Genomic DNA, 16,077 nt, shown 5'->3' on the forward strand with positions numbered 1-16,077 from the left:
ACCATGGGCACAGCCCCCGAGCGCACCCACGGAGACCTGCACCCACCAGGGCCACCCCGTGCCCAGGGGGGCTGCTGGGGACCCCTGCGGCGACTGGGCCAGGGGACCAGCATGGTGCAGCCCTTTTGGGGGGGGGGGGGAGAGGTTTACCCCCCCTCCCCAGCCTCGGGGTGCCCACGGCCGTGCTCTCTGTGAAATGAGCCCCCCCCCCCCCCAGCACGTGCCACCCAGGTTGCCATGTCACCAGTGACGGAGCTGAAACTGGAGCCAGCCGGGCCGTGGTGGCGAGGTGGCTCCTCTGGGGGACCCGCTTTGTCCCTGTGCCACCCACAGCCGTCACCCAGCCGGGGGGCTGTGACCCACTGCGGGGGGCTTTCCAGGCAGCCCAGCTCCGGTGGGACTCGGGGACCCCCCTGGACCCCCTCGGTCCCCATCCGGACCATAACCCCCCCCCGTGGGGCTGTGGACACGGGGGGATACTGGGACACAGGGGGGCTGTGGGGTGGTGGCAGGGGGGCTGCGGGACACAGAAGGGGCGGTGGACACAGGGTGGGGGGTGGGACACGGGGGGGCTGTGGGGTGGTGGGACACGGGGAGGGGCCGTGGGACATGGGGAGGGGGTATGGGGTGGTGGAGGGGGAGCTGTGGGACACTGGGGGGGAGCTGTGGGGTGGGGGGGGCTGTGGGACATGGGGGCGGCGTGGGACACGGGGAGGGAGCTGTGGGGTGGGGGGGGCTGTGGGACATGGGGGGGGTGTGAGACACGGGGAGGGCGCTGTAGGGTGGGGGGGGCTGTGGGACATGGGGGGGGCGTGGGACACGGGGGGAAGCTGTGGGGTGGGGGGGGCTGTGGGACATGGGGGCGGCGTGGGACACGGGGAGGGAGCTGTGGGGTGGGGGGGGCTGTGGGACATGGGGGGGTGTGGGACACGGGGGCGGAAGCTGTGGGGTGGTGGCGGGGGGGCTGTGGGACATGGGGAGGGGGTGTGGGGTGGTGGCGGGGGGCTTTTGGACACGGGGGTTGTGGACATGGGGGGCCGTGGGACACAGGGGGGGGGCATGGGACATGGGGGGGGCTGTGGGACACAGTGGGGCTGCGGTTTGCAGCGGTGATGCCCCCCACCCCGCTCTCACCACCCTTCGCACCTACAGAGCACACGGTAAGTGCCAGCACCCGACTCTTCTGCCCCCCAAAAGACCCCCCCGGGGAAGGACCCACCGTGCTGGGTGACCCCCCCAAACACCCCCTCCTCTCCCGTGCCCACAAAGGTTTGCGGGGGGGCAGGCGCCGGGCTGGGGTCCCCCTGGGAAAGGCTTTTTTTTCCTCCCGGGAATTTTGGCAGCCAACAGGCTACCAGGCTTTTCTAATATCTATTTTTTGCAAGAATAGAAAATAATCTATTTTATTTAAAAAAAAAAAAAGAGAATATAAAATAACGCTGCTTGCTTTAAGAAACCCCCGGACTGTGCCGGCTTAGCTGCCTGCTGCACCCCCTCCTCACAGGGGGGTCGCCCACCCTACCCATGGCTTCGGAGGCGCCTACCGGAGCGCAGCCCCCCGCAGCCCCCGCCATCCCGCAAAAAAGCCGGAAAAAAGGGAAGGAGCAGCGGGATGGGGGGGGAGGCGGGCGGGTGCCAGGGGTCGAGGTGACGGGGCGGGGGGCCGAGGTGGCGGCGCTGATGCGGGCCGGGCAGCGGGCGCTGGCGCGGGGGGACACGCGGGGGGCGGTGGGGCGCTTCAGGAAGGCACTGCGCCTTTCGGGGGGCTCGGGCAGCCCCCGGCTGCGCAGGGCTTGTGCCTTCAACCTGGGGGTCGCCTACGTGGAGAGCGGGAAACCCACCAAGGGCCTGGAATTCCTGCTCCGATCCCAGCCCTCAGAAGGGGAGAGCAGGGAGCGGGGCGGGGGGCTCTATTTCAATAGGGGGGCGGCTCAGGAAGGGCTCCAGGATTTTCCGAAGGCGCTGGAGCGTCCTGGGGCGACGCAGGTGGGCGGCCGGGCAGGGACCCATGTGCAGATGGGATGCTGCTACCTGGGGATGCGGGAGCCGGCGCGAGCCGCCCGTTGCTTCCTGGAGGCGGCACGGAGCTACGCGGCGGCGGCCAGCCCGGAGGCGGCGGCGGTGGCGCTGAGCAGGGCAGGTGGCTCCATGTTGCAGAGCCGACGCTTCGGGGCGGCGGAGGTGGCGCGGGTCCTCGCCCAGTGCCGCTCGCTCTGCCCGAGCATCCCCGACGCCGCCCTGCGAGGTACCGCCGTGCAGCACCCCTTTGCTCTCCGCTGCACCCCGAGGTGCAGCACCGGCACCCAGCTTTTCCTTTTTGCTCTGTAGCAAAACTCTACAACGACGTTGGGCTCGGCTACTGCCGGCTCCGCATCTTCTCCCTGGCTGCCGAGAGCTTCCAGCAGGCGCTCGCCCCCCGTGCTGGCGAGCAGGATGAGTGCAGTGAGGCCGCGCTGCTGCAGAACCTGGGTGCTGCCCACAACGCCCTGGGCAGCTTTGGCACGGCGCTGGGCTGGCACCGGCGAGCGGCGGCGCTGCACGGTAAGGGCAGCTCTTTGCTCCCAGTTTGGCCAGTTGCACCAGCTGGGGATGGAGCCTGGCGTTCCCCATTGCAGGCGCTCGAGGGAACCGGAGGGCGCAGGGGCAGTGCTTCAGCAACCTGGCGTACGCCTGCAGCCGGCTCGGGAACCATGAGGCTGCCACAGAGAATTACCTGCACGCCTTGCAAGCCTTCCGGGACTCCGGTAAGGTTGGGGGGGGGGGGGGGGGGGACACGCAGGCATCCCTGGGCTGGGGGCAGGGGGCTCAGTGCATCTGGATCCTGAGTGGCGTCCAGCCCACCATGCGCCGCATCCGAAGGGCATCGGCCATGGTCCCTCTGTGGCACCAACGCTGTCCTTTGCCCCCCAGGGGACATGCAGGGACAGTGGCAAGCGTGCGAGGGGCTGGGGGCAGCCTGCCTCCACCTGGGAGACCCCCAAAAAGCCATCAGGCACTACAAGGAGGCCCTGACTTTGCTGGCCCGCTGCCAGGTAAGACATGCCGGGGATACCCCTGAGGATGGACCCCCCCGTGTCACCCCCGGGGTGTCCCGGGGTGACAACGCAGGCTGTCCCCTCCGCAGGACACCCCCAGAGCTGCCTGCGAGCGCGTCGTGCAGAAGCTCAGCGATGCCATCCAGCACCAGCTCTGCCTCTCCCGCAGGGGGGCCTGGGCGCCCACGCCAGCAGCAGTGAGCATCCCCCTGGGTGGGCAGGGGGACACACGCATGTGGACCCCGAGCTGTCCGCCCCCCCCGCAGCAGGACCCCGTCCAACTGTGGTTTTGCTCCACGTGGCCCCGTGCCAGGGCGAGGCAGCTCCAGCAGAGCAAGGCGTGAGTAGGGAAGCTCCCACCCCATCCCATCCCATCCCATCCCATCCCATCCCATCCCATCCCATCCCATCCCATCCCATCCCATCCCATCCCATCCCATCCCCATCCCACCCCATCCCATCCCCATCCCATCCCACCCCATCTCATTCCCATCCCATCCCCATCCCACCCCATCCCATCCCATTCCCATCCCATCCCCATCCCACCCCATCCCATCCCATCCCATCCCATTCCCATCCCATCCCACCCCACCCCATCCCACCCAATCCCACCCCATCCCATCCCCGTCCCATCCCATCCCACCCCATCCCATCCCCATCCCACCCCACCCCATCCCACCCTGCCCCACTCCTCCTTGCTCCGGCGGTGACATCCCAGTGTCATCCGTGAGAAAACTCTTCCCTTGAGCCCAGGTCCTTCAAGGGGGGAGCCCAGGCTGGGGACGAGCCGTACGCACCGGGAACACGTCCCAGGCACTCAGGTAAGAGGCTGCAAATTAACCCCCAGTTTTAATTAAACCACGCGGCTAATTTTTGCCGGAGCCAAAGCTTTGGCACCGTCTGGCACCGGGTTCCTGCCCGTTTGTCCTTCCTCCCTGGAGGTAGAGGAGCAGCCCTGGCTGATGGCCCCGCACCAGAGCCCCGCAACCCACAGGACATCCCTGGGGAGGATGAGGATGGTCCCAGCACGGCTGCAGGGTGTCACCGTCAGCCCCGCGCCAACAGGTGGGTGGGCGAGGAGGGGCACCCCCACGCAGGAGTGTCGAAGGGGATGCAGCGAGCGGTGGCGCCCCAGCGATTTCTCGTGGTTCCAAGGTGAAAATCCCGAGATTTTAAAAGATGCACAATTCCGGGGAGCGCCTTGGGGGTCTTTCAGGCTGGAATTTGGGGAGGGTTTGGTGGCGGTGGGGGTGGGCTTGTGGCACAGACCCCCACCAGCAGTCTCTGCTTCACTCCCAGTAACCTCAGCAGCACCCACCAGCCCCCAGCCCCACCGCGCCACGGCAGCCCCCAGCCCCGTGAGTACCAAGCGCCACCGGGGCTGGGTTTGCCCCGGGGGCCACTGCTCTCACCCGGTGGTCCACAGGGCACCGGACCCCCCGGACCCTCCGACTGAGGCCCCCGGAGCGGTAGGTGACACGCTGGAGGAGCAGGCGGGTAGTCTGGGCTACGGGGGGTCCTCTGGGGGGAGGGTTCAGGGATGGAGACCCCCTGGCAGGGCTTGGGACACCCCTGCTGGCCACGTGGCCCCAAGCCTGAAGTCACCGAGGCTGGTGGTTTGGGGACCTTGGGGCCAACACCAGCCCCCCGCCCTAGGGAGGGGGCAGCACAGCACCCCTGCAGGAAACCCACCCACCCACCCGGCACCTCTTCTGCATCCCACCGGACACGCTGTAACACGCCAGTGGCCTCACCACCTCCCAGCCCCGCCGCTGCCACCCCCACCGCTGCCGCCAGCTGCTGGCCCCCCACCAACCAGGCCCCCCGCACCAGGACCAGGGCACTATCCGTCATCTGCAGCCTTGTGTGAAGGCGGAGGGCACCGGGGAGATGGTGGCATCCCACAGTGGCCTCGCATGAGGATGGAGGATATGGTGACATCCCACGGCATCCTCGTGCAAGGATGGAGGACACCAGGGAGATGGTGCCAGCCCACGGCATCCTCGTGCGAGGATGGAGGACACCAGGGAGATGGTGCCAGCCCACGGCATCCTTGCACGAGGACAGAGGACACGGGGACATCCCATGGCATCCTCGTACGAGGACGGAGGACACCAGGGAGGTGGTGACAGCCCACGGCATCGCTGTGTGAGGACAGAGGACCACAGGGAGATGGTGCCCCACGGCAGCCCACCCGCACTGTCCCACCCCCCCAGTACCGGACCCAGCCCCTCCCCCGTTAACCGCCCATTCCGCGCCCCCGTGGTCATTAAACGCGACGAGCGAGGGGTCCCGGGGGACACGAGGGGTCCCGTCCCGTCCCGTCCCCTCCCACTCCCCCCACCACCCCCTCCCCGAGCCCTCGGCGCGGTCGCTAACGGGCACCCCGGCCTGGGCCAGCGCGGTCTTAATACGGGAGGGGGAGGGGGCGGGGCTTCCAGCCAGGTACCGCCCCCCGCACGGGGGTGGGCGCTCCGCCCCGACGGACCGAGCTGAGCCGAGCCGAGCCCGGCCGAGTGCCGCCGGGCCCAGCCGAGCCCAGCTAAGCCGAGGCCGACCGAGTGCAGCCGAGCCGGGCCGAGCGCAGCCGAGCCGCGCCGAAACTAGCCGAGCGCAGCCGAGCCGCGCCGAGCCCAGCCGAGCAGCGCCGAGTGCAGCCGAGCCGCGCCGAAACGAGCCGAGCGCAGCCGAGCGCAGCCGATCCCGCCCCATGCCGGGCCCGCGGTCGCTGCTGGGGCTGGGGCTGCTGGTGGCGGCGGCGCGGGCGGGCGGGCGTTGCCCGGGGGGGGGCTGGCACCGGGACTGGCACCGGGACCGCGGCTGGTGCCGCCCCCACCGCGCCATGCACGGGCCCAGCGCCGGGCCCGGCCCGCGGGAGCTGCGCTTCCTCGGGTAGGGCTTGGGGGGGGAGCCGGGGGTGGGGGTGGGCGGAAAATGGGCAGAGGGGGGGCAGAATGGGGGGGAGGGGGTGCGGTTGGGGGTCCGCAGGGTGCAGGGGTGTGTGTGCAGGGGGTGGCTGGGGGTCTTCAGGGTGCAGGGGGTCCACAGAGTGCTTGGGGGGGGAGCTTGGGGGTCCCCAGGGTGCGGGGGGGTGGTGTGATTGAGGGTCTGCAGGGTGCGAGGGGGGTGGTTGGGGGTCCACAGGGTGCAAGGGGGGTGATTGAGGGTGTGCAGGGGGGGTGATGGGGGTTCCACAGGGTGCAGGGGGACTGAGGGGGGGGGGTGTCTTCAGGGTACCAGGGGACTGATGGGGGGTCCACAGGGTGCAGGGAGGTTGCAGGGGGTGGTTGGGTGTCTGCAGGGGGTGGGGAGGGTGCAAGGGGAGTGACTGGGGGTCCGCAGGGTGCAGGGGGTGCCTGGGGGTCCACAAGGTGGGGGAGGGGTTGCAGGGGGTGGTTGGGTGTCTGCAGGGGGTAGGGGGGGTGCAGGGGGTGGCTGGGGGTCTTCAAGGTACAAGGAGGGTGATGGAGGGTCCCCAGGGTGCAAGGGGAGGTGGTTGGGTGTTCACAGGGTTCAAGGGGGGTGGTGTGGGGGTCCGCACGGTGCAGGGGGATGCCTGGGGGTCCACAGGGTGCAGGGGCAGTGCAAGGGGGGTGGCTTGGGGGTCTGCAGGGTGCAAGGGGGTTGTCTGGGGGTCTGCAGGGTGCGGGACATGGTTAACAGGGTGGAGAGAGGCACTGGGGGGGGTGAGTCGTTGGGTGGGATGCCTGGGGGTGCAGAGGTGCATGGAGTGGGGGCTCAGCACCCTACCCCCACCACCCCCCTCACTTGCTGGCGCTTTGCAAAGTCAAGGGGATGGTGGCTGGCCCTGGGCTGGCCCTGACCCCAGAAAGCCGGGGTCCGGCCGGGGGTCTGGGACCCCCAGGGCTGCCACCCTCCCCCCCCAGGCAGGAGGAGGCCCAGGCCATCGACCAGGAGCTCTTCACCGAGTACAAATTCAGCGTGGACCAGCTGATGGAGCTGGCGGGGCTGAGCTGCGCCACCGCCATCGCCAAGGTGGGCGCATGAGGCGGGGAGGGGGTCCTGGCAGGGGTCCTCAGCATCATCCCCCAGCATAATCCTGCTCCTGGCCCCCTCCAGGCTTACCCCCCCAGCTCCTTCACCACCAGCCAGCCCGCCGTGCTGGTCGTCTGTGGGCCGGGAAACAACGGCGGTGATGGCTTGGTCTGTGCCCGGCACCTGAAAATGTTTGTGAGTCTCTTGTGCGAGCGGCTGCGTGCTCCCCCCGGGGAGGGGGCTCGGCCCCGTGCACCCCCAGCCCCACAAGCTTCGGGGTTCTCGCTCCTCCAGCTGGTGCTGAGCCCTGCCCAGCTCCCTCCTGCTCTTGCAGGGCTACGAGCCAACCGTCTATTACCCCAAGCGGCCCAACAAGCCCCTCTTTGAAGGTTTGACCACCCAGTGCCAGAAGATGGACATCCCCTTCCTGCCCGAGTTCCCGGCGGAGGTGAGGAGCCCCCGGCTGGGGAGCAGCTGCCCTTGGAGCCGTGTTGGGGGCTGGTTTTCACCCACCGCCTTCCCCGCCGCAGGCTGCGCTCATTGACGAGCTCTACGGCTTGGTGGTGGATGCGATTTTCGGGTTCAGCTTCAAGGGAGCGGTGCGGGAGCCCTTCGGCAGCATCCTCGGCACCCTCGAGCGCGTCACGGTCCCCATCGCCAGCATCGACATCCCCTCGGGTGAGTAACTCCGGACCCCCCAGGGGAAGGTGCCTCTGGGGGGTCTTCCCAGCTCCAGCCTGGGGCTCCTTGCAGGCTGGGACGTGGAGAAGGGGAAGGCGGATGGTCTCCAGCCCGACATGCTCATCTCGCTGACGGCACCCAAGGCAGCAGCCAAGCATTTTGCCGGCCGCTACCACTTCCTCGGGGGCAGGTTTGTGCCCCCCGCGCTCCAGAAGAAATACGCTTTAAACCTGCCGCCGTACCCCGAGACAGACTGCGTCCTGCAGCTGACCTAGGGCTGGGGCGCAGCGGGGGCTTGGGGTGCCGGGCTAGGCTTTGGCACGGCAGATCAGGGTCTCATTCTGCCAAAGCTGCAGCTCTCCGCTAGGAGGATGCTCAGCGCCTCACTGGGCTTCGGTCCTACTCAGCTCTGCCACGGGGTCGAGGTTTGCAGCGGACTCAAAGCCCCCAGGAGCCTGGGGGTGATGGGCCGGCTGCCGGGGGACTCCGTTTGGGGTTGCTGCCTCATCCGAGTGTTTGTAGGTGTAGACAAAATCCAGGACGCTGGGGTTTGCCACGTACGTTGCACTTCTGGATAGTTTCACTGCAATAAAGATTTTATTTGTGCCCTTGAAAATGTGGGGGCTGTCCCTCTGTGGCCCTCTGTGACAGACCCATGGCAAACTGGTGTCCCCCCCCCTCGGGGCTGGTGGGCACTGGGGTCACCCCTGGCAGAAGGAAGGCTCCCGGGGGTGGTGCAAAGCTTGATCCAGCTCCAGACCAACCAGTCCCAGCCCAGTGTCTCCAGGCAGCGAACATGCAGCTGGGGGCCTCAGTGTTGGGCTCCACCTGGGAAGGGCCCGGAGCACCCCCTGGGCACCAGTAGGCAGGATTGGGACCCTCAGAGCCAGATGGTGCAGCTGTGCAGGGCGGCAGCCTTGGTCCCTGCTCACTCTGGCTCCCTCTTCCTCTTCTTCCTCTTCTTCCTGGGCCTGTGCCCAGCGTGATCGGACCCATCTGTGTCTTCTAGAGGTACCTCGGTCTCAGCTGGCTCTTCTTTGTCCTCCTCCTTCTTCTTTTTTGGCTCTTCCTTGTCTTCCTCCTCCTCCCGATGCTGCCGCTTCTTCTTTTCTGGCTCTTTGTCTTCTTCCTCCTGCTGCTGCTTCTTTTTCTTCTTTTCTGGCTCATCTAGCTCTTCGTCTTCCTCCTCCTGCTTCTTCTTCTTCTTCCTCCTCTTTGCAGGCTTCTCTTCCTTTCCTGCCACCTCCTCTTCCCTGCTTGGCTCCTGCTTCTTCTTCTTCCTCCTCTTTGCAGGCTTCTCTTCCTTTCCTGCCACCTCCTCTTCCCTGCTTGGCTCCTGCTTCTTCTTCTTCTTCCTTTTCACGACCTTCCCTTCCTCTCCTGCCAGCTCCTCTTCTCCACTTGGCTCCTGGTGCTGCAGCAGCTCGGGGTTGGCTCTGTCCCTGGACTGTTTCTTTTTTTCCTTTATTGTTTTCTGCCCCTCAGCTGGGGGGCTGTTTTCTGGGGGCTCACGCTGCTGCTCCTTCCGTCGGTACGTGGCCAGGAAGGCTCGCTCCTGCTCCTCCAGGCGCGCCAGCTTGGCACTCATGGTCAGGCCGTGACGGGCACCCCTGCAACACCGGTGGGCAGCACGGGTCTGGCACCTTCCTGGTGAAGAACCCTCCAGCCCAGCCTGCTCAAAACCCTGCCAGGAGGGGGGAGCCCAACCACGCAGCCCCCCCCAACCACTTACTTGTGTGCCGTGCGGCCGCCGCATGCTCGCATCAGCTCCTCATCCGTCAGCCTGCGGGACACAGATGGGACGCGTCACCCCCAGCATCGGCATGGGGAGGAGGGCGGCCCGGAGTGGGACTCCCCCTTGCAGCCCTTGTCCCCCACATCACCTCACCTCCTGGCTGAAGAGAGGTCCAGCTTCTCCTCCTCCTCCTCCTCGCTGCTCTCCGAGCCAGTGGGCAGCTTCGCCGACTCCTCCCCGGATGCTGTGAGCGTGGCTGACTGCGGTGGGGAGAGGCAGAGGGGCTGTGAGGAAGGGGGACAAAGAAAAGGGGGCCCTGGGGGGGGCACAGCAGCGACTGGCTGGGGAGGCTGCACTGCAAGGGGGGCGCAGAGCTCACAGCAGCTTCCAGAGCCACAGCTGCTCGCCGAGCCGTGTCCCCAGGGCCAGTTACCTTCACGAAGCGGCCGTACAGCATGCTGCCGGTGCCGCCGGCCTTGCGGGGCTTCTTAGTGCTGATCCAGGCTCCCTGCTCAGAAAGGGTCTTCATGGCAACACTGTCCTGGGGTGGGGGCAGAGAGATGCAAAAGGCTCAGGAGCAGTTTTCTGAAGGGCTTTGCCCCCTCCAGCACCGTGGTCCCCATGCAGGGTGCTGCATGCTGTGAAGGGCTGCAGGGACATTCGGTGGCAGCACAAAGCCCACCAAAGGGGGACCCCAAAGCCCTCCCCGCCTGTGGCCCCGTCCCAGCCCCACTGGGGTGCCCCCTCGCCGCCCCCAGCCCTACCTGCCTGGCCTCCACTGCAATGTTGGCAGCTGCCTTGTTGAAGACGTGGTCCCACCAGTGGAAGGAGAAGGGCTCCGCTGCGTCATGTCCCACCTGCGGGGTGCAGAGGGGCCACCAAAACGGCTGCAGCCGGCGACGACCACCGGGTCCGAGCCCGCACCGTGCAGGGGGCTGCACTCACCCCCGCTGTGTCACACTTGACCTTCACCCGGATGGCCTCGGCGATGCCGTCCTCCCGCTTCCCCAGCCCCCGCCCTGGGGACAAGAGCACCCGTCACCGGCCGCAGCGGCTCCCCCGGACCCCCCCCACTGCCAGGGGTTGGCCAGTGGGGGCTGGGGCTGCTGCGAGACCCCAAGTGTGGGGGGCGAGGCCGCGAGGCGGAGATCTGCTCCTCTGGGAAGGGGGCTGGGGACAGGCCATGAGACCGGGGAGCGCCAGGGACCTCCATGGCCTGGGGGCCGCCAGGGCCTGGGACCCCCGTGGCCTGGGACTGCTGGAGCCTGGGGACCCCTGGGGCCTGGGACCTCTGCGGCCCAGGGACCACCAGAGCCAGGGACCCCCGGGGCCGGAGGACCCCTGGGGCCTGGGGATCGCCAGAGCCGGGGACCCCCATGGCCTGGAGACCGTTGGAGCCGAGAACTCCCGGGGCCTGGGGTCCCCCGTAGCCTGAGGCCCCCGCGGCCTAAGGACCCCTGGGCCTGGGGCCGCTGGAGCATGGGGACCCCCGCGGCCTGGGACCCCCGCGGCCTAAGGACCCCTGGGCCTGGGACTGCTGAAGCCTGGGGACCCCCGCGGCCTGGGACCCCCACGGGCGCAGCAAGGCCGGGGCGAGCGGGGGGCAGCGGGGCCCGCAGGCCGGGCCCCCGGGCCGGCCCCCACCTCTCCGCCAGCCGTGCCGCCGCAGCTGCCCCTCCGCAAACCGCATCCCGCGGCCCGGCGGCTCCGTGGCGCTCATGGCCGGGATCCGGGGGGGTCCCGGGGCTCCGGGGGGTGCCGGGGGGGCCCGTCCGCCACCGCCCGCCTCCACGCCGCCGCCGGCCGGAAGTGCCCAGCGCGCACGCGCAAGGGTCAGGCGGGGTCACGGCTCTGCGCGTGCGGGCGGGGCGGGGCGGGCACGCGCCTGGCGGGAACAGCGGCACGCACGCGGGCGCGCGCCTGCAGCACGCACGTGCGCGCGGGTACACGCATGAACACGCGTCTGTGCACACAGCTGCACGCACACACACGCGCGCGCGCGTGCACATTGCACACGTGCACACACATCTACACGCGTGCATGCACGTACACTCAGGCAATGGGGTGCATGACGGGGTGCATGGGGTGCATGACAGGGCGTGCATTGGGCATGCGGCATGCAAGGTGTGCGTGGAGTGCATGACAGGGTGTGCAAGGGGTGCAATGGGGTGCATGACAGGGCGTGCATGGGGTGCATGGCATGCAAGGAGTGCAGTGGGGTGCATGACGGTGTGCATGGGGTGTATGGCATGCAAGGGGTGCAGTGGGGTGCGTGATAGGGGGTGCATGGGGTGTGTGATAGGGCGTGCATTGGGCATGCAGCATGCAAGGTGTGCGTGGAGTGCATGACAGGGTGTGCAAGGGGTGCAATGGGGTGCATGACAGGGCGTGCATGGGGTGCATGGCATGCAAGGAGTGCAGTGGGGTGCATGACGGTGTGCATGGGGTGTATGGCATGCAAGGGGTGCAGTGGGGTGCGTGATAGGGGGTGCATGGGGTGTGTGATAGGGCGTGCATTGGGCATGCAGCATGCAAGGTGTGCGTGGAGTGCATGACAGGGTGTGCAAGGGGTGCAATGGGGTGCATGACAGGGCGTGCATGGGGTGCATGGCATGCAAGGAGTGCAGTGGGGTGCATGACGGTGTGCATGGGGTGTATGGCATGCAAGGGGTGCAGTGGGGTGCGTGATAGGGGGTGCATGGGGTGTGTGATAGGGCGTGCATTGGGCATGCAGCATGCAAGGTGTGCGTGGAGTGCATGACAGGGTGTGCAAGGGGTGCAATGGGGTGCATGGCATGCAAGGGGTGCAGTGGGGTGCATGGCATGCAAGGGGTGCAGTGGGGTGCATGGCATGCAAGGGGTGCAGTGGGGTGCATGATAGGGAGTGCATGGTGTGCAAGGTGTGCAGTGGGGTACGTGACAGGGCGTGCATGGGGTGGGTAGTGTGCAAGATGTGCAGAGAGTGTGTGATAGGGCATGTATGGGGTGGGTGGCATGCCAGGGGTGCAATGGGGTGCATGATAGGGGGTGTATGGGGTGCATGGCATGCCAGGGGGTGCAATAGGATGCATGACAGGGGTGCATGGCGTGCAGGGTGTGCAGCGGGGTGCACCCGCGTGCAGCAAAGGCACCAACTGTACTTGGCACCGCTGCAGCTGTCGTGCACAGTGCCCACATTTCACCGCATGGCTGAGGGGGTCACGGGACCCCCCTCCCCTGCTCCAGCACCCCTGAGAATCACTCGGGCACCTCCTTGTGCTTGGCTTCCTCCTCCCGCGGCGCCTGCTGCCATCCCCTCCCCTCGGTAAGAGGCTGGGGGCTTATCCCAGGGTGGTGAGAGCAGGGAGCCTGGCAGCAGCCTTGGCCGCTCCGTATTTCCCTGCTCTGTCTGCCAGGAGCCAAAAAAGCAGGAATAACCTTCGCGGAGGAGCCGGCTTATGGCCACAGCCCGGGAGCCGGGAAGCCAAGGCAGAAGGATGGGGAGATTCCCACCAGGATGGGGAGATTCCCACCAGGATAACGTGATGGAGCAGGACCAAGCATCCCAGCCCCGCAGAATCCACCAAAACCAAAGAATGTGGCACGGCGCGGGAGGTTTCTCCTCCATCCCTGGCAGGTGGGGCTGGAGCAGCCCCCCTGGACAGCCCGGGGTCCCAAGGGATCGGGATCAGGGCTCAGCTCCATGGCTGGTACTGGCCGTGGGACATGGGGCACAAGCATTGTCCTTTGTGTCACCGCTGCCAGCACCAGCCGGGAGCACCCCAGCCCCTCTTCTGGTGCACACAGAAACCTGCTGGGTGTCGTGGGTGACAGCCGCTGGTGCACCCATGGGTGCCAGCTCCAGCAAGGATCCCAAGGATCCCAGGACCACCCTCCGCTGCCGGCGCATCCTTCAGCCCTGGGGCAGGCTGGAAGACTTGGGATTTTGTTGTTTCCAAAGAGAACAAACGACAAATCCCAGTCTCCATCCTGCTCCGGGCACAGGCTCCAGGCTGGGCACCACCGGCTCCAGCGCAGCCGACGCCGCACGCTGGGAATGCTGCATCCATGTGCAAACACCGGTGAAACATGCAGGGAACAAAGTCTCGTCTTGCTGGAAAAATTAAAAATAAACCAAATCAAACCCACGGGAAGAGGGATCTGAGGGGTGCCATGGTCGCATCCTGCTGGCGGGCAGCCGAGCGAGCTGGCCATGTCCCAGCTGCTCATAAATCGTGGATTTCTGTGCTGGAATGTCACGGGATTGAGCAGAGGGGCCAAGGAGCATCGTTCCTCCTGCTCCACCTCCAGCCCTTCCCCACAGCAACTGGTGCCCAGCAAAGATGCTGCAGCGTGCAATATACACACCTACATACACACGTATATACGCACCTATATCTCCCTCCTCGTTTGAGAGGTTTGATTTCCAAGTTGAAAGTGGTTTTTTGGGGAAAAGACTCTGGTTCTCCTCCAGGGAATGGTGGGGATAAATTGGAAAGAAGTCCTTGATGGCAGAAATCTCTCCAACTCAATCAGCCAGATTTGCCACTACCCGCTGAGGAAACGGCTCCTTCTGGTGTATTTTAAAGGAAATAATTCGATTTATCAGAGGGAAAAAGGAGAGGCAAGAGCCAGCGAGGAACACCTTTGGGCAATTCCCGCGGGAAGGAGGGAGATAAGAGGGAGAAAGTGCGATTGTTCCTTTGAAAGAGGGGTGTGGAGGGGATGATGGTGTCACTAAAAAGCTCCCTGTCACCAGCCGGCAGAGAGACCCCCGAGCCCCCAACCCACACCCAGGGCTGGAGCACCAGCATCCCTCCCCCCTCCAGGCATGTGGGACCACAGCCCAGCCACCCCCCACCTGCCGCCCCTTCTGGGGAAGCCCCAGCCCCTTCCCCACCAGCTTTTCCCCCCCCATTTGGAGAAGGGGGGGACACTGCTGCTCCCCCCCCGCCCAGCACTGAGGCCACCAGACCCCAGTGGCAGCTCCACCATGGGGGGTCACGATGCTCTTCTGCTCCCCAGGGAAGAAGGACCAGAGCACCAACCCCAGGGCAAACCCCACAAAACGACGGCGCTCAGCACACCCTGGGGGGGGGGGGGAGCACCCACCCCTCGGCCCTCACAGGAGTTCATTCCCCCAGCGCATCCCCTTCGCCAAAGCCGGAGCCACAAATCCGTACGGCAAAGCCCCCCTGGAGCAGCACGGAGGGCGGCAGCTTGGCCAGATTCCCCAGGGAAAGATGGAGAGTGGGGGGATGAACATGGGATGCAAAGGGAGGCTGCAAGCCGAGAGCCCCCTGTCCTCATCCTGATTTTAGCACCTGGGCTGGTGGGATGGCAGCAGGTGAGGAATGATCCCGAACTGACATCGGAGTGGATGTTGTGATGTGGAGGGACGGGAGGAACAGGCTTTGCTGCTTAATGTTTTCCTGCTTAAAAGAGCAGAGAGACACCAAGGACCGAATGGCCTGTGAAGACTCAGCATTCCCAGCTCGCTTCTCCCCCAGGTTTATCTTCCTCCTGTGGGAAGCACCGGAGAACGGCTTCCATGCACTTGCCGTGGTCCAGAGCCTTCCCTGGAAAAGCAGGACCCCAGCTTAAGAAAAAACCATCCTAGCAAAAATGAGAATCACGTTAATTCTCCTCGCTAACCCGCAGCCTGCGCTGCCGGCGGGATCCCTCCACCCCACAGGAATTTCCAGGCACCTTCGCCCACCGGTGCCCAGCAGCCAGCTCCATCCCCACCACGCTGAAGCATCACCAGCTCTTCCCACCTCGCTGGGCCAGCAACGGGCACCCCCAGCCCCACCGGAGCCCGACCGCTCGGTGGGCTCCTCACCTTGGACCCACTGAGCGCCCCTCCCCCCCCGGGTCCCTCCTGCGTCGGAAGCGGGGGGACAGGTCGGAAGCACCCATCCTGCCCGCGAACAGCCCGGGTTCGCACCCCGTCAGCACCTTTTGCTAACACTGAGCCGAGAGGGACCATTCCTGGCTGGCAATGAGAGGCTTTGGGACCAGTTTTTGCTTCTCAGAGCACAACCTTACGGCAAAGACGGGGGGCAAAGAGGGGGGTTTACACGGGGACAGAGCCTTCGCGGAGCTCAACCGACCTCAGCGCGGGCGCAGGACCGCGCCGAATCAAAGGTGTCCCCTCTACAGACCCTTTCAAACCCATTTTTAGCTGCCAAGGGGCCAACCTGCAGTGTTAGGGCAGAGCTGGGACCCACACAAGCCTTCGCACGTTCTTTTTTACATTCGAAGTTGCAAAAAAAAAAAAAAAAAAAAATCCACCGGTGTGCAAACCTCCAAGAGATTACAGCTCGCCTTTCTGAATCCTCAGCTAAAAAAAACCCCGTCTCGTCGCGACGCACACAGACGGAGGCAGGAGCTCTTCCAGCCCGCGCGTGCTGCCGTGTTTTCTCGAGCAACCGCCGCTCCGTCTCCACTCTCCAACACCGCAGAGCACCGACAGATCCCAGCTCCAACTCTGGAGCACGCTGGGTGCAGCAGGTTTTTTTACAGGTATTCCTCCCGTTCCCTCTCGCTGCCCGATCCTCCCCTACCAGAAGAAACTTTGCGGGGGGGGAAGCGCAAATAATAAATAAAAAGTACCAACAGCCAGCTAACCTCACTATGGAAAAGCTGGGG

At 66.0% G+C, this 16,077-nt stretch overlaps 3 protein-coding genes across 3 annotated transcripts; 2 read left to right on the forward strand and 1 right to left on the reverse strand.

Moving 5' to 3' along the window:
- The first annotated feature begins 3 nt into the window (after nt 1-3).
- Nucleotides 4-5,660, forward strand: TTC24 (tetratricopeptide repeat domain 24). Its single transcript, XM_037371267.1, has 11 exons — nt 4-119; nt 218-394; nt 1,153-1,160; nt 1,454-2,245; nt 2,329-2,541; nt 2,616-2,744; nt 2,911-3,032; nt 3,125-3,375; nt 3,789-3,856; nt 3,977-4,100; nt 4,335-5,660. Exons 1-11 carry the CDS (start codon nt 4-6, stop codon nt 4,489-4,491), a joined length of 2,157 nt encoding a protein of 718 aa, XP_037227164.1. The 3' UTR covers nt 4,492-5,660.
- A 62-nt stretch (nt 5,661-5,722) lies between these two features.
- NAXE (NAD(P)HX epimerase) lies at nt 5,723-8,328 on the forward strand. The gene is made up of 6 exons (XM_037371082.1): nt 5,723-5,927; nt 6,923-7,031; nt 7,116-7,226; nt 7,366-7,479; nt 7,562-7,709; nt 7,785-8,328. Exons 1-6 carry the CDS (start codon nt 5,746-5,748, stop codon nt 7,985-7,987), a joined length of 867 nt encoding a protein of 288 aa, XP_037226979.1. The 5' UTR covers nt 5,723-5,745; the 3' UTR covers nt 7,988-8,328.
- A 705-nt stretch (nt 8,329-9,033) lies between these two features.
- GPATCH4 (G-patch domain containing 4) lies at nt 9,034-11,241 on the reverse strand (the record flags this gene model as incomplete). Its single annotated transcript, XM_037371089.1, has 7 exons — nt 11,092-11,241; nt 10,393-10,466; nt 10,212-10,304; nt 9,881-9,988; nt 9,601-9,707; nt 9,445-9,495; nt 9,034-9,322 (listed from the first exon to the last, which is right to left on the reverse strand). Coding segments are annotated over exons 1-7 (798 nt in total), but the record flags the coding sequence as incomplete, so codon positions are not given.
- Nucleotides 11,242-16,077: the final 4,836 nt, after the last annotated feature.

Source organism: Falco rusticolus, chromosome 19 (assembly GCF_015220075.1).
Source record: "Falco rusticolus isolate bFalRus1 chromosome 19, bFalRus1.pri, whole genome shotgun sequence".
Taxonomy (NCBI): Eukaryota; Metazoa; Chordata; class Aves; order Falconiformes; family Falconidae; genus Falco; species Falco rusticolus.

Coding starts and splice junctions, on each gene's coding strand:
- NAXE (XM_037371082.1), top strand. CDS start 5,746: ATGCCGGGCCCGCGGTCGCTGCTGGGGCTGGGGCTGCTGGTGGCGGCG. Junction 7,227..7,365: donor CCCGGCACCTGAAAATGTTT/GTGAGTCTCTTG, acceptor CTGCTCTTGCAG/GGCTACGAGCCAACCGTCTA. Junction 7,710..7,784: donor CAGCATCGACATCCCCTCGG/GTGAGTAACTCC, acceptor GGCTCCTTGCAG/GCTGGGACGTGGAGAAGGGG.
- TTC24 (XM_037371267.1), top strand. CDS start 4: ATGGGCACAGCCCCCGAGCGCACCCACGGAGACCTGCACCCACCAGGG. Junction 3,376..3,788: donor CAGCTCCAGCAGAGCAAGGC/GTGAGTAGGGAA, acceptor CCTTGAGCCCAG/GTCCTTCAAGGGGGGAGCCC. Junction 3,857..3,976: donor AACACGTCCCAGGCACTCAG/GTAAGAGGCTGC, acceptor TCCTCCCTGGAG/GTAGAGGAGCAGCCCTGGCT.